Consider the following 14907-nt stretch of genomic DNA (forward strand, 5'->3'; position numbering starts at 1 on the left):
TATAATTGTTTTACAACATCGTAATTATGTTACAATCATATCGTCACAATCACAAACTAGCACAATACATACATTCATTATAAATCACCGGCAGGTAGAATATTCAATTCCCCGCAACATCTTTTTCAATTCCCAAATTGTCAATTCGTGCCCCTACATCCAACCCTTTGTAAACATTCGAGTTAACAATAACGTCTGTAATACATGTACAGTGTTGTTTCGGCAGGGGCGTGAAGGTCGCCGGCGCGGACACGTGGTCTCCGTGTAAATTGGAGCGGGACCCCTCCCACTCGTAGGGCCGTAGCCTCGTAGTCCGTAGCGTTTGTAGCAGCGGCTGTTCCGCAACGCGTTTTCCGAATTTTCAGCGCTGACCGTTTGTATCGGAACGAGAGAGATAGTCGAAATACGCAAACCGCGTTGAGTTGCGTCCCGTTACAGACGCGATCGATACGCATCGCTCTCGCGTCCGCTCCGCTACATTTATGCGCGACCACCCGAAATATTATGCACCATTTTTTGAACAAAACGAAATAAAAAACAGCCTTGCTCCCGACTTTGTACTGAGAAAGTAGGGTCGCAAAATAAGACCAACAAGGGCGTAACGCTAGAATCTTTGTCGCAGTAGTTATAATGAGCGAAACTCGTAAGTCAAAAGCGGAATCACTTAACATTTGTTTAATTGTAAAAAAGGGTTAAAAGTAGTTTAATGGCCTTTTACACCGAAAGCTTTCATAACAGAATTTTCCTATCGCAATCCAGTCTGGCTTTAACGAAATTACATGGCCATCAGCATCAAAGCGAGCGATCGTGCGATATGGGGATATCGTTATTAATATTGAAGCGGGCGGCCACCCCGCCAGCCGCCAGGTGTGTCGCCAGCCTAATTGGTGCGACGATTTGATGGGGCCAACTGATTGGTTCATTTGCGCTCTGGAAACCCTAATAGGAATGCTCGACTTGAACTAGATTGGTCGTGAACAGACAGCAAGAGCGACTCTACATTTTACTTCCTTCGTTTTCCATTCAAAACTAAAAATCATTGATATTATTTCTCTCTAATTCATCAAAATTTTAAATGGTGTTTAGCTAATAAAAGCTTTATCAGTTTTAGTAAAAAAATATTTGAAGAGACGTGTTTTATTGAAAAAGTGACTATTTTAATGTTTAATTCATAATGTAAGTTTTAGTTCTAATTCATTTAACGAGTATCCATCCATGCTCTACATTTAACAAATAGAAAATTCTAACAGTGTTATTACATCATTATAATATCTCGTAGGGAGGAAAGTTTCGCTGAAAATGTCAGGGTCGGGCGAGCTATCATTTATCATTTCATCTCTCGCAAAACGGTCCAGAAATGGTAATAACGTTCGAGAGGAACGCTTGGAATATTTCAACTGGGTTTGGTCTAGTAATTTAGTCGGTTAATATTAAAGCGGCGTTAATAATAAGTCTCTGGTGGCGGAGCGAGCAGTTCGCCGAAGGTCTGGTGGGTAGATTAGAAAATCTAGATGTTTAGGCCTTCATTAATTTCATTAGGGACGTGCTAAAGGCCGGTTCGTATCTGCCGCCCGCGGGGTGGTAACGTGACATTTGCCGCCGCCCCCTCCCCGGCCCACGTGCCGCGCCCGAACAATATCCAGCATTCGGCCTTCGGAATTCCAGAGTAATATTCATAGTAAACAAAGTGACCGACTTTCATCAGACGGGGCGAATTTACATGCCGCTGTTTGGATAGAAATACGGATAGGGTTTAGTTGGGATCATTGTTAAATCAAGGATTCTGAATTCTAATAGTCTTGTTTGCGTCCACTGAAACTTACATTTAAATTATTAAACATATTGATATGTCCCATAAAAAAACTTGATATTATACTGAATTTTCTTTGTATGTACTTAGTTACCACAAAAAAAGCATAAAACCGTAAGCGGGAAGATTGCCTTTTTCCCGCAACAAACGCGAATTTACATTCAGGACATGTATATTTGCATGTTACGTTCCTTTCCTTCAATATTCCGCAAATCGCCCGCCGCCCGCGCCCCGCGCGCCCTAAACAGATTACCGGCGTCGCCGGCCCGCCTCCCGCCGTTAATCTCCGCGTAAATAGCGTCACGTACCGCGCCGGATCCCCAAATTATAACCGGCGGCTACGGTGAAATATTAACCACTAAAGCACCTCAGTTAACATGCCAATCGAATTAAACGCGGCTGAATTTCATTTTTAAATCGTCTGGTCCGTATGTGATCGCCAGTGAAATCAGTTCGTTGTACTATCCAGTAAACATTCGCTTATCTTTTAGTGGATATTAATGTGTAGTGCCATTCAAAATGTTGAATGAGTCTCATTTCATATGTAGGTCATTTAACAGCATCAGGAGCTAATCAATTTGTATCTATTTTCCCGCATCTTGCTCATATTTGAAAGGGAGAGAGCCGTTCAAAGCGGAAAGGGACTGCTTATTGTGGTTTCAAGTCTTCAAAGCAGACTAGTGAGTCGTCCATGTCCACAAGTGAGCGATATTGTGTGCAATAAACCAGTTTCGTGCAATACGCGTCTGCGGGCGTCGCCGCGCGGCGTTCGGCCACTCGGGCGGGAAATTGCTACGTTCGGCTATTTCCGTCCGCCCCACTCGCGCGCCGACCTTCGATCAATGCAGAACGCTGCATATGGAACGAGTCAATAACAGGATTCCATCTGTATGATGCTTCCCAGTTTCCCAGAATTTGCCGAAAATGGCGATGTGAACATTTTCCATGATCTTGACATAAATTGGAACAATAACATCGTGAAAAATGCGTTGTAAATTAACCTTGTCAACTTCCGCATTCATTTTAGTATGAAAAAAGAAATACCCACGCACGGTAGATGTATCGAGAAAATATTCTAATCAAATGCAGTGGTTCGCCTTCGCGTTTCTTGTTTTTTCCCCGTCTACGATAGAGCGTATACGCGTCCAACGAGTTGCGTGGAAGCCTCGAGTCCTTGCGGCGCGCGTTGCCATTTAAGCGGAAACTGGGTGACCGGGAGAGATTTATCGGTGCAATAACGGATTTATTTTTAGCGCCTGTACAGCGTGTACCACTCAAAATAGAATGACACCGACGTGCGAATTTATTGCCGAGGCAAATATTAGCATCTGACACCGTTCATAGACCAAATAAGCACGGGAGTCATCAATGAAAGAGAGAGACATCATCTTCCGTCTATTGATAACATGCTAGTGTTAAGGCGTGTCTGGAACGCTTAAAAATGTCAATGACACGAGTTGTTCCCATGTGGTCCCTCGTTGGAAACGGCGATGCCACCGCAAACGGCGTTATTAAGCCCTACAAGAGGTAGACAATACGACCTTCCCACGCTCACCGCAATTTTGTGAGGCACGCATCCCGAGCCGGGCGGGTCGGTTTGTTTCTATTAGGGTGAGGGTTCGGACACACCAGCGCGCCTAAATATCTGAAAATCGTGTGCAGACGCTTATTAGCTCGTTCTGGAAACTTGGCGAACCTTTTTTTCCTAGTCTGGACTAGCCATAATGTAAAACTCATCCACTTCTCGGTAGCTGCGGCTTGAGCGTGGGATTTCGAAGTGTAATTTTACTTTGTAACTAGTCGATCGCGCGGGTTTGTTTGTACCAGATACGTGATCCGGAGATCAAACACGTGGATGTGTTGGAAATCCCGTAAGCCATGGTTATTCTATGCACACGTTAGAAAGTCTAGATTTACATGCAAGCCGAAAAGCTCCGACTGCTGCTTTCAAAAAGCTTTAATATGTAAAAAGTTCTCATTCCACGTTAATCGAATTAAGAAGTTACCATGTTAACAGCTATCATTTAAACTGTATAAAACTGCTTGTTCTTCCGCTACACGATATAAATGTCAAGCCCTTGTCCCAGTGATAAATTATGACAAATAAACAAGAAACGATCTCGTTCCACAATCGCGGGTCATTCTAGCCAGCAGCGGTAAAACTGAATGGTTTTATGTGATCGTAACGAGCGTATCGACGTCAGCGTTACTCGTACTTAGCGCCCGGGTGCGAAGTTACACAACGGCGGCGCTAAGTGGCGACGTCGCCGTACATCCGAAATAAACTAGACTATTTACTTTGCAGCTCCTCGCGTTTCAGCATATTGGCAGTATCCTCGACATGGGAGCGATGAAAACGAAACGTGTGAAGCAGATGCATTGAAAGGTTTATTGGGTGTGGATTTTGTTGTGGAAAGCGTGTTGTGAGAAACTTTGACAAACACAGCTATTATGCAGTGTCGACTGCCATGTGAGTTCAACATTAACTTTCTTAATAATACATGTGTGATAAGTTTTTTGCATCTTGTAGTCATACTTCGACTTCCTCACTCTTTAGAAACGAGTAAATACAAATCATCTCATAAAGAGGGATAATTTTAAAATTTGCGTTAATATATCGGCATCCTGATCAGATTATTGAGTCGTGCGACAATCGCGGACTGAGCGATGCCCCTGCGTCTAATAGAATAGCAAGGTTGAAACAATTGAGCTGACCACGGCCACGACCACGCGCCTGCGCGGTAGGTAATAGGACCCTTGTCCAAACAACTCCGCAATACTCCTGGCAATATCGCCCATTACTTTCTGACGTTAATATGGTGTTATTGTATAAACATGACGAATGAACTGCTTGCAATCTAATTGGATATCTTATCGACGAGATAGAGTCTATAGTGAGCTGTGAGGGGCATAATCTTGTAAAACATCGCAAAAGTTAATGTACGATTTGGACGCTCAATGACCTCGCTTAAGATACTAAGCGTAAGTCAACACAATCGATTTCTTAATACCCGCAGATGTGTGGGAGAACAATAGGCGTACTGGAGTACCGGACGATTCGTTCATGAATCGGATGAACTGTGTAACACTGGTGAGTTTTTCGTTGCTATTAGGATGCAAAGATTCTATCGTCACGAGCGAACCGCACATAAATACAAGCACAATGTCAAGGCTGGCGTTCTGTTGACCTCCCGAAGTGCGAGTGTGCGACATACTTGATACACAACCGAGAATATTTGCATCACATTATCTTAGCCTTTGTTATAACATCTGCATTAACATAAAGACATTCTTTTAAAGTAAAGAGGCAACACCTGTAATAATTATACCAAGGAATGAATTTTGTTCGAAATTGCTTGCTTACATAGTATACTTATGTACCTACATCGTGCATGCCATATATTTATTGATCTTAACTCATGAAAATACTACATAAAACTTATGTGCATGACGTTATACGTTACACAAAGTGTAATACCGTATCTCACGTCATATGGAAAATTGTAAGCAGAGCAAAACAATAGGCGGCGACCGAAATAAAGACCGTTTATGTAGATTTATGTCACGATCTATTTTCAGATGCGCCCGCTCAGGCGTGAACTTGCAGAGGGCGCGAGTGCGCGCGCGCCGCTCGCGCTACGAGGAAAACATTGTTCAGGGAACCAGACGACCAGCGTCGATGATGTCGCACGACCATGATTTGGCAATGACGGCAACTTGACGTTTCTATTCATTGCGCGCTTTGCATGTGGGCGAAGCATCGTACGCGAATGTTAACGACCAATTAAATGTTCAGGGCCGGTATCTTCGCTTTCCACAGCCGTTTAGCGAGTCGTTAAAATTCTTAACTGATATCAAAGAAAATATTTCGCGATTGAATAAATGAAACTAGAAGGCGAGGACTCAGTTGATAGTGTTTGTAAACACTGCGCGGTGTCGCTTTTGTGATAAACACGTGTTATTGAGGCAACAGTTTAGTGTTCGTTAAGTTCCGTGTACTCGGTTGACTTTAAAGTTTTATTGGCAACACAGAGTTGGACTCGTAGTCTAGTTTAAGAGGTGCGATAAAAGTTGAGACAAGGAAGCGGGGTTAACTGGTAGACGCAGCGTCTGCCGCCACCTGTTGAGTCACAAACAAGATCAACTTGTGGCTTTAAGGATTAGCTCTAGTTCATCTTATTTTTCTTCGATTTGGCATTTGGCAATCATCAAAAATTGTATTCTAGGCTAATTTTTTTTCTGTCTAACATCTACACGACAATACGTGCCTCCAATTTGCCTCAAACAACAGACATACATTTGTATCTCACTGATCGTCACTGGCCAATAGTGTCAATGCTTTGATCTACATGTGCAAGCGCGTCCATGACCTGCCCCACTTAATGAATGGGCTCGTCCGAGTGATCCCGAGGAGCCACTCCAGGGTCAACGAGTCCTGATTTGTTAAGTGTCCGGAACCAATGCATAGTGTGAACGTCGTGTCAAATTCATCAAACGTACGCCACTGTGGTCTGGAGGTTAGAGTTGAAGCCTATGTATCAAAAGGGCATGGAATATTTTAGATTACGATTGCATTGAAGGCTCGATTCACTGGTTGACCGCAAATACAACCGATTCCATTAATTTCAATGTTTTGGAGGGCCATCAGTTATCACTTATCATAAAGCGGCGTTAAGCCATCAACCTGATTGATTCATGTCGAATGCATAAAGTTTGGCGCTAGAGTTCTAACTGGAAGAGATATTCGGAATTTATTCACAAGCTTTCGGTGACACTCTCATAGCACGATTGATCACGCAATTTTAAAGGCTGGTATCTGTTTTCGTATACAAATAGCCGAAGTTATTTGCGATATACTGTCGAAATGCATTTCTTTTATGACTTGCCTTTCGAGTAAGAATTGAACGGAGGTAGCTCTTAGCGTGGCACTGCATAGAGCAAGTTCATTGCAAGTAAATAAGTGACATTTGAACTAGCTGCATGTGTCCCCGACCTGCCCTATTTAATTGACAGCACGTCCGAGGACCCGAGCACTCCAGCCGGGGTCAACAAGTGCTGATTTGTTTAGTGCCCGCAACAATCATGGGGGACTTCAATCATTGGATTGTGCCTTTCAACTGTCAATAGAAGTATCGTGATAATTATTGACTTTGTCTATGAGGACGTATTCATTCTAAATATTGGTTCGTTTGTTGATTTTAAAATGTTTTGGCAACATTTGACGAAATTCGGCATAACCAATTCAGCAATTAACAATTAATTCTTTGACAAGCTGTTAACAAAATATCTTTCCCACCGAGCTGTCTGTCGGACCGGTTACATCATATTTCTGTTTACATTAGGCGCTTCTTTACATTATGTGAAAATCCACACGTTTTAAAACAGTGCATGTGAATAAGTTCTCTCCGTTCCACGTGTCCAATCACTACCCAAAGTGCAGGTTTCATCGCTGTTTCCCACCGAAAGGGGACGACAAAAAAACCTCTGCGCAGGTTTCGCCGCTCGAAAGGCTGATGACTCTACCCCCCAGTGGGCGGGCGGCGCGCCCTGCGGCTGTTTGCGAAGGCCGCCCGCCTTGTAACAGCCTCAATGAGTTTCTGACTAGATTTCGGCCTGTTTAAATTTCAGGCATTGTTTATTTAGGAACGTTGTGTGTTTTACCATAATTTTTTCATGAAAAAAGTATGCCACCAATGGATCTACTCAACAAGGTCCCCACCAGAGAATTTATAATGTCGGAACATGTCATTATTTTGTATCACAGACATAATCAGTCCATCGATGCACCAATAACGTCAATTCCTTCACGTAGCGCCAACCAACCGCGGTGTGGGAACAAAAAGATCCGCGCTTTGATGTCGCCGCCACCCACACACCTGTCGCGGCGCGTCCGACCAAGTTCACGGAAACGCGCCCATTCCGGACGCTATTGGCCGCGACATGGCTTGCTAAACTTTAATATGGCAACAAAACTTCGTGATATTTAGGAAACTTTAAAATAAGTACTTCATAAAATGTTACGAGGATCGTGGAAGTTTCAAATTCTTGTAAATGTATCTTTGGATGTCGAGTTTGAAGCGGCGCAGACAGTCCTGAATCACGTTTACGAGACACAATTCGCGACGTTCCCGTTTATTCGTGCATTTTCGGAGGCGAAACGACCGCCTGGGCGCCCGAGATACGGGGCGAGCTTATCTGGGCAAACAGCGGTATCTCCGAAAGCTGTAGTCTCATTAATTACGTTAATTGTCGGCGGTTCCGTAGCGAGCTCCGCATTGTCGCCGGCGACGCGATGCGGATCTGCCGTCAGCCGTCAACTAGCCGGCACTTGGTTAACGAGCCGAGCCCTTTGTCTATGGGAATTATTAATGGAAACTGTGTTACGGAGCAAATGTAGTCATTTTATTACGAAGCAAACTGGAGTGTTGCTAATTAATCATTTAAAATATTAAGTTATGTTTTCTACATTATCGCCTGACCCGAGACGAAATTATGGTTGTTGTTGCTTACATTTGTTTACATATTTCATAAATATGAATAGGTTCCCACGATAGAATATGAGATGCTTTAATGCACAAAGGCATTCGTAATCCACAGTCATAACAAAGTGGATTAGGGGATGCCTATGTTTATCAGTCGATTGATTGAGGCTGTTGACTATAAATCACTGAGTACTCACGGCTGGCGATCAGCTCCGGCGCAACCAAGCCATTCAGGTCCGGCTCCTCGCCGTACCAGAAGATCCAGAGTTCCTTGGCGGCGCGCAGTGAGAGCGGCGGCGGCGGCGCGGGCGCCGGCGTCTCGTAGATGTTGTCGGGCGGCGGCTGCGGCGCCGGCACGCGGCGCCACACGCATAAGATGTCGCCCGCCAGGCAGCGCGCGTAGGAGCTGATGACAGGATCCGCGAGCGGCGCCGCGCCCTCCTCGCCGTCGCCGCCGCCGGTTGTCTCGCCCCATACCAGCTTACGCCATTTTATGCCATACAGCTCCGTCTGGAAGATAAGAGTTTGCCATTAGTGTCTGCTTTATCGTCATCATCAGGTCATACAGTCACTGCAGAAGTGTCATTCATTGTTATTGGAAAACCAAGGGTCTCTCTTCTCAGTCGGTACACTCTTGCCAGAGTGGTCGTGGTCATCATTGTGAATCACGATCAGTGATGTTTTTTGCAATACGGCCAAACCTAAGGCCAAAACTAAAGGTACTGTGATTTTAAGGTTCTTAGAACTTTTAAGGAATTGATATCAATGACGTTCCCCGAAATCAACTACACAATAGAGTCAGCACTCTCTACACATCCATACAATGTATTGTGTTTAAACATTCTTTGCAGCGAGCCTAGTGTTTTTAAATTTGTAGAGCTGTTCTTGAATAAAATTTTCTTCACATTCTTAATGCTCAACCTAATATTAGACAAACAAATAGGCCCAATGTGTTCACAGGTGCTACGGCATTATCTAAACTAGAATCGCCAGCCTTTTTACTGCCAGCTGTCAAGTGTCAACACGCAGAGCATCGCGATGATCTTGCACAATTAAAGTTCACGGCGCGAATTAAAACTTTATCCAACAACAGAACGTGATGCATCAATGATTGTTTTTTGATATGAATGATCATTCAACAAAATATCAGATAAGAGTTACGAATCTATAGTGATTTTTTAAGCTTTTTTTTTGAGATTCAAATACATAATTCATTTATGTATTTGAATCAGCGCAGGACCGTTCATTGTGGAAAACCTTGGGGGAGGCCTTTGTCCAGCAGTGGACGTCATTTGGCGTCATTCGTCATTTGAAACGAACGAACATAATTCATTTAAAGTAGACTAAATGTCATACCACTTGTGTTGTTATTATTCAGGTATTTCTTTACAAAAGGAACACAGCTTAATCCATTAAAAAACGCGAAATGAGGTCGAAAGCAATTACTAGTGCTGATATCGGAAAGCTATATCTGGCAACAACAATTCCGTTATGGAGACTAGGTAAATGGAGCGTGGTGTACTCATTTGGAATTATTCTGGATCCACAAGGATGATGGAGGATGCGGCAGGCCTCGAGATCTAAATGTGGTGTTGGCAGCGGGCCAGCCGAGGTGCACAAAGGTGTCCCGTACTTTGCATATTCCATGCGGAAATGACTGCGCGGCATTGTCTTTGTATGCTCTTAGTTCTGTTAGGACTTAGCGAGCTTATATCTTTTGGCAAAGGATAATTTTCGGGAGTGGCAAGGACAAAGAGACAAAAGAATCCTTTATGATATTGTGAACAAAAAATTACAAGACAACCATCGACAAGTAACACGAAAAGTTTGAAGAGTCACATCACATTCAACGAAGGTCGCGGTAACTTTATCGCTTAGATATTAATACACCTCGTTATTATTGGATCGTCCAAAACTGTACGACTTATTCCCGTCTCGTTTCTGCTGCATTTGGGATGTGGCAACGGGATCTGGGATTCGGTATGCGCCCTATGACGCGGGGCAATAAACACTTCGTTTGCGTCTGTCGGCAGGTGTTGCGGCGACCTTGGCTTCGCACTGCATGCAAATATCAGGTCAAGAACCCCGCGTTCTTCTAAAAAGTATTTTCACCAGAAGTTTTTTAGGTGTCCTTTGCATTTGATTACGTCATAGAAAATTTTGAAAACAAGTGACACGTCTCTGGACTATAACAATGCATTTTGCTTCGTAATTGCAACTAAGTAGACCGGTTTGACGTTAATATTCCCCAATAACAAGAGCCGTCTGCGGTACTTCACCTTCACGATTGCGTTCTTCATTGTTATTTTGATGACTAAATGTCAAATGAATTGAATAAAATACAATAACACGTTCAGGCTTTTCCACTGTTAATATAGAGGTTGTAATTTGGTAGTGCCTATGAGTCAGCAAAGCGAACGTCACCATAAATCAATGTGGAATATTCAACCACTTTGTAAGATTATTGAAGTTGAGCAAAGACGTGTAGGTGATAATTCCTTCAGCGTCTGGTCGAGGTGTGCGGACTTTTTGCCACAAGGTTACATCTGCAGAGGGTCGCCGCACCTGGCCGACTGGCCCGTGGGGTCGGCACCGTAAGGGTAGGGTTAATTGCCAACCAGTTTAGCGCCGAAGAGGGTTATTGCTTGTATGTTTGGGGAAGGGCGGCGTGTTACGATACGATAATTATACGATGCCTCGAAGTGTTACCAGTCAATTTTGCGGTAGCTACGCTTTTAACACGTATGCTTTTGCAAATACATAATTTGCAAGTAGTAAAGTTTTGAAAATATGAAGATTGCAAATAAAGACATTAATCCGTTTGCGATCTAGATTTATCTAGCACCAGATCGATATAACAGTAGTCATAATGATAAATTTAGTCAAACCGACCCAGACTAGATTTCTGAGATCGCATCTTAAGCAGTCTGTTGACCTACTATCCCTTTTTATTAGAAACTGGGCTAGTTCAACCAAAAACCCTCAGGCTACGAATTTATGAATAAGGCTACTTCTAGACAAGCTCAAGTAACACAAAAACTTCAAATTTCATAGCTGAGGTCCCGAACTATTACAAAGATTCCTATCAAGTGCGAGGGAGACCCAAATCGTCGTATTACAACAATTTGAGTCTATTTTACGATATTGTGAAGTTCTGAAAACCAATCAAACTCGGAAGAAAAGACGAGACAGTTTGTCGGACCATTAAACCATACAGAGAAGATTTTTAAGGCTCAGTAGGCCTAAGATGCGCGCCACGATAAGCGGTTATCACGCCATTTTACCGATTTTGCCCATACATTTTGACGTCGATAAAAGTTATAACGGTGCGCATCTTAGGCCTACAGGCTACATTTTATGTACCTACTCGAGAATATGAACACGAAATAGCTCACGTGAACGCAGTACATACATGTGAAAGAATGCGCCATGGCCGGTGTCGTGAACGTTCGGCCGGCCGCTTTCTACCGGCCCGATGCGCCTGCGCCGCTTCACTTTCTATTGTGTGACGCGCCGCGCCGCCATTGAACCAAACCAAACGTCTTTATTGGAGCACTCTTATAATGTTGTCGTGGAAAGATAAGATGCATGTTCAAGATAATTAGCAAAAAGGCTTTTAAGTATTCCGCTGCTTAGATTCTTTTGTTGCAAAAAAGGATGGACCAAGGATGCGTGGGGGTGGTATGACTTATTTTTGGAAAGCTTTCTGTGTTGGATTTGACAAAAAACTTTTAGTACCTTAGTACACAGTAACAAAGCAATTAGTACCTAACAAGCAAGAAATCTATTTAAAATCGGTAGGTATGTCACATAAATCAAACTTTTCTAGTAATTAGTAAGCAATTTACTTTGAAAAGCTGACAATGTTCAGCGCTGAGTTGAACAAACTAGCAAATATTAAACATGTAGAGATGACATTGATGCCGAGCGATAAGCTGGTAAAAGCTCCGATTAAAATCATTAATTATTATTGGCAGCTAATGATGGTTTGTAATTATAGTTTACATGGAATAATATACCAAAATCGAGGTGGTTCTGTTTTATTTGATAATAATGTACCGAAAAAGAGAGCTTTTGTGCTCATCATTCTGCACTTCATAGAATTTATTGGTTAATTCATTTTTAAATTCATTTGTATGGCTTCATTAAAATAACAATCGTTTGTCTGTTAGGGTTATTGACACTATAAGTAAAATTTATAGCAACTAAAAATATATATTTTTAGGGTTAGTTACAATGTTTACGGTACGGTTTAATGTTAAAACATGAATGTCTTAGTAAGTCAGTGTATTATGGTAACATTGCCGCTCTAACAACGCCGGGAGCACAGGCTAACCGGGAAAATCGCGGTTATTTGAATTTAAAATGCGAAACGAGCGACGGATGGACGAGCAGACCCGGCGATAACACCCGGATGAAGCCAACCGAGCCGGGTACTCTCCGGAAAAATCCGCCCGTAACCGGTTCTAAAGCGGAGTTACGTCACTTGAAGCAGGCTTTGAAAAGTTGGACGCAAATGAGGGTAGCGCTAGCGACCACACAGAAAATCCGAAAACTTTACACGCGAAATAATCTATGCCTTTAAATGTTCGTTGTTCGTATAATCAAATTATGCTTGTTTGTCATAAATACCAATCAGTTATTAAATAAAGCATGACGTGATGATAATTCTATTTTTAAGATTGTTGTGTTGCGTTGACACAATAATTTGTTGAACCTAAGCGCTCTGCGCGGGCGCGTCCTTGCGTTGATGTCTTTTACATGGATGTGTCCGATTTTATGAAAAATCGCGAAAATATGCGCTCGTGCTATTAAATATGATAAACACACGAAACATTGTTTAGAATACAATGAAATACAATAAAATAAATTACTGATACTAGTATTTTTATATCTAAAAAAGGCAATAATTACAGTTGTCTGTAAACAATAATAGCCCCGTAAAGCGATCATAACCGAGAACGGAAAAAACTGCATGTCCAAAAAAGTCGAGCACCGCTAGTCGTGGGAGTGAGACGGCGATATAGCGGTGAGCGGGAGAGCGCGATCGCGAAAGTGAGAGGAGGCGAGCGCGATGCGGCAACATCGCGTTACGTTACGAGCGGGGTAAACAATCGCAGTGACGCGATGCGCGTGCGACCGCCCTCGGCCGGCGCCCGCCGTGCACTCTGCCACTGCATTTTTGTTCCGTGACGTCACAACTATTCTAATTTAAGGGTAGTGGCTTACTGAACACCGCAGCCGATACGATAGTCACGGTAGGCAGAGGTCACATTTTGTGTAGCCTCCCTTGAGGGCCCATGACCTGACCGGCTAGTTTGATGGCCTATTGTGTTATTCGTTTACTTATTCCATTTGTTCTGGCAGTGTAAGGAGCATGCTCGCGTCGAGAATATTAGTGGTTATTATAAGCGTGAAGTACGCATAAAATGTTTGTAAACACGGCGATAAATATAAATTCAGCCGTACGAGCTCTCAGCAACGTTGAAATGTATACTAGTTACAAATACATCAATACTATAGGGAATTATGTGCAAGACTCTACTAGACTATTGTTAAACAAATAGTAACATGATGTAAGTACATGCTAAGCAATTATAAGTTAACTGGCTGTTTCCCGCTGTTTTGCACTGGTGGGGTTGTTTGATAATAGTACATTAGTTTTATTAAATCTTGACTTCCTTACTTCAAAAAGATGAATTGCGTAATATTTTTTAGAACATAACAATTTTACTAATAAGTAAAAAATAATGTGTTATAGTATTTTACTTTTTCAAAGATTTATTGCAAGCTCAGCTCATCACAAACAGTTCCTAAAGCTAAAAAGATATTGTTGCAATAAATCCCGTGAAGTGATAATTTCATAGTTCCTAAAGCACCATACAATATGATTGCTGTCAAAAATTTCATGGTAGAGCAAAATCAGTGGCTTATAATGCAGAATTGTATTCCATCAATGAAACCGAAACCGCGAACGCATTATTTGCAATTACCAGAAATCGCGGCGGTTCGCAAACAAGCCTATGCGATGCGCGAATAGCAAACAAATTAAATGAGCTCGTAATACCCGCACAATGCTATTTTACACTTAGCTGGTCAGACAACTATTTTCCGGGGGTTTTGATAATATAAATTCATTCATCATTGTAGCGAAAAACAAGTTGTGTAATGTGTAAATTGGTTTGGATTAATAGATTGAAAAGTTTTGCAATAGCAAGATTTATCCTTTAATCATATGCTTTTTCCAGCTTGGTAGAGTTTTACAAAGCTAAAATGGTGGGGTTGGAATAGTAGCATCTTATACCACCTAAATAAAAACCAAACAACCTGGGTGGTCCTATAGCACAGTTCCAGATAGCGGTGCAGAAGACATTCCAGCCAGCCTGCTAATGACCTCACTAGAGTACGAGACTAATGCCCGTTTTCACCATCGATCCCTATTTTTTTAAGTGACCCCTATGAACAAAATTCCTGTTACGTGTTACCATAGGGGTCACTTAAAAATTAGGGATTGATGGTGAAACCTATCGCTCCCACCACTGCGACTTTTGTATAGCCAGGATCTACAGATAAAATCATATAGCGGTTGGGCGGTTCCTAAAAACAGTAGAGACT

The 14907-nt window shown here is 42.5% G+C and overlaps 1 protein-coding gene across 1 annotated transcript in view; it reads right to left on the bottom strand.

The window, feature by feature from the left end:
* LOC135072086 (mediator of RNA polymerase II transcription subunit 13-like) overlaps window positions 1-14907 on the bottom strand; it is a 52230-nt gene that overhangs the window by 25480 nt on the left and 11843 nt on the right. The window contains exon 2 of the mRNA XM_063966035.1: window positions 8490-8802. Within this exon, the coding sequence (XP_063822105.1) occupies window positions 8490-8802 (313 nt within the window). The remainder of the gene's footprint in view (window positions 1-8489; window positions 8803-14907) is intronic.

The sequence above is a fragment of the Ostrinia nubilalis genome, chromosome 5 (genome assembly GCF_963855985.1).
Source record: "Ostrinia nubilalis chromosome 5, ilOstNubi1.1, whole genome shotgun sequence".
Lineage (NCBI taxonomy): Eukaryota > Metazoa > Arthropoda > Insecta > Lepidoptera > Crambidae > Ostrinia > Ostrinia nubilalis.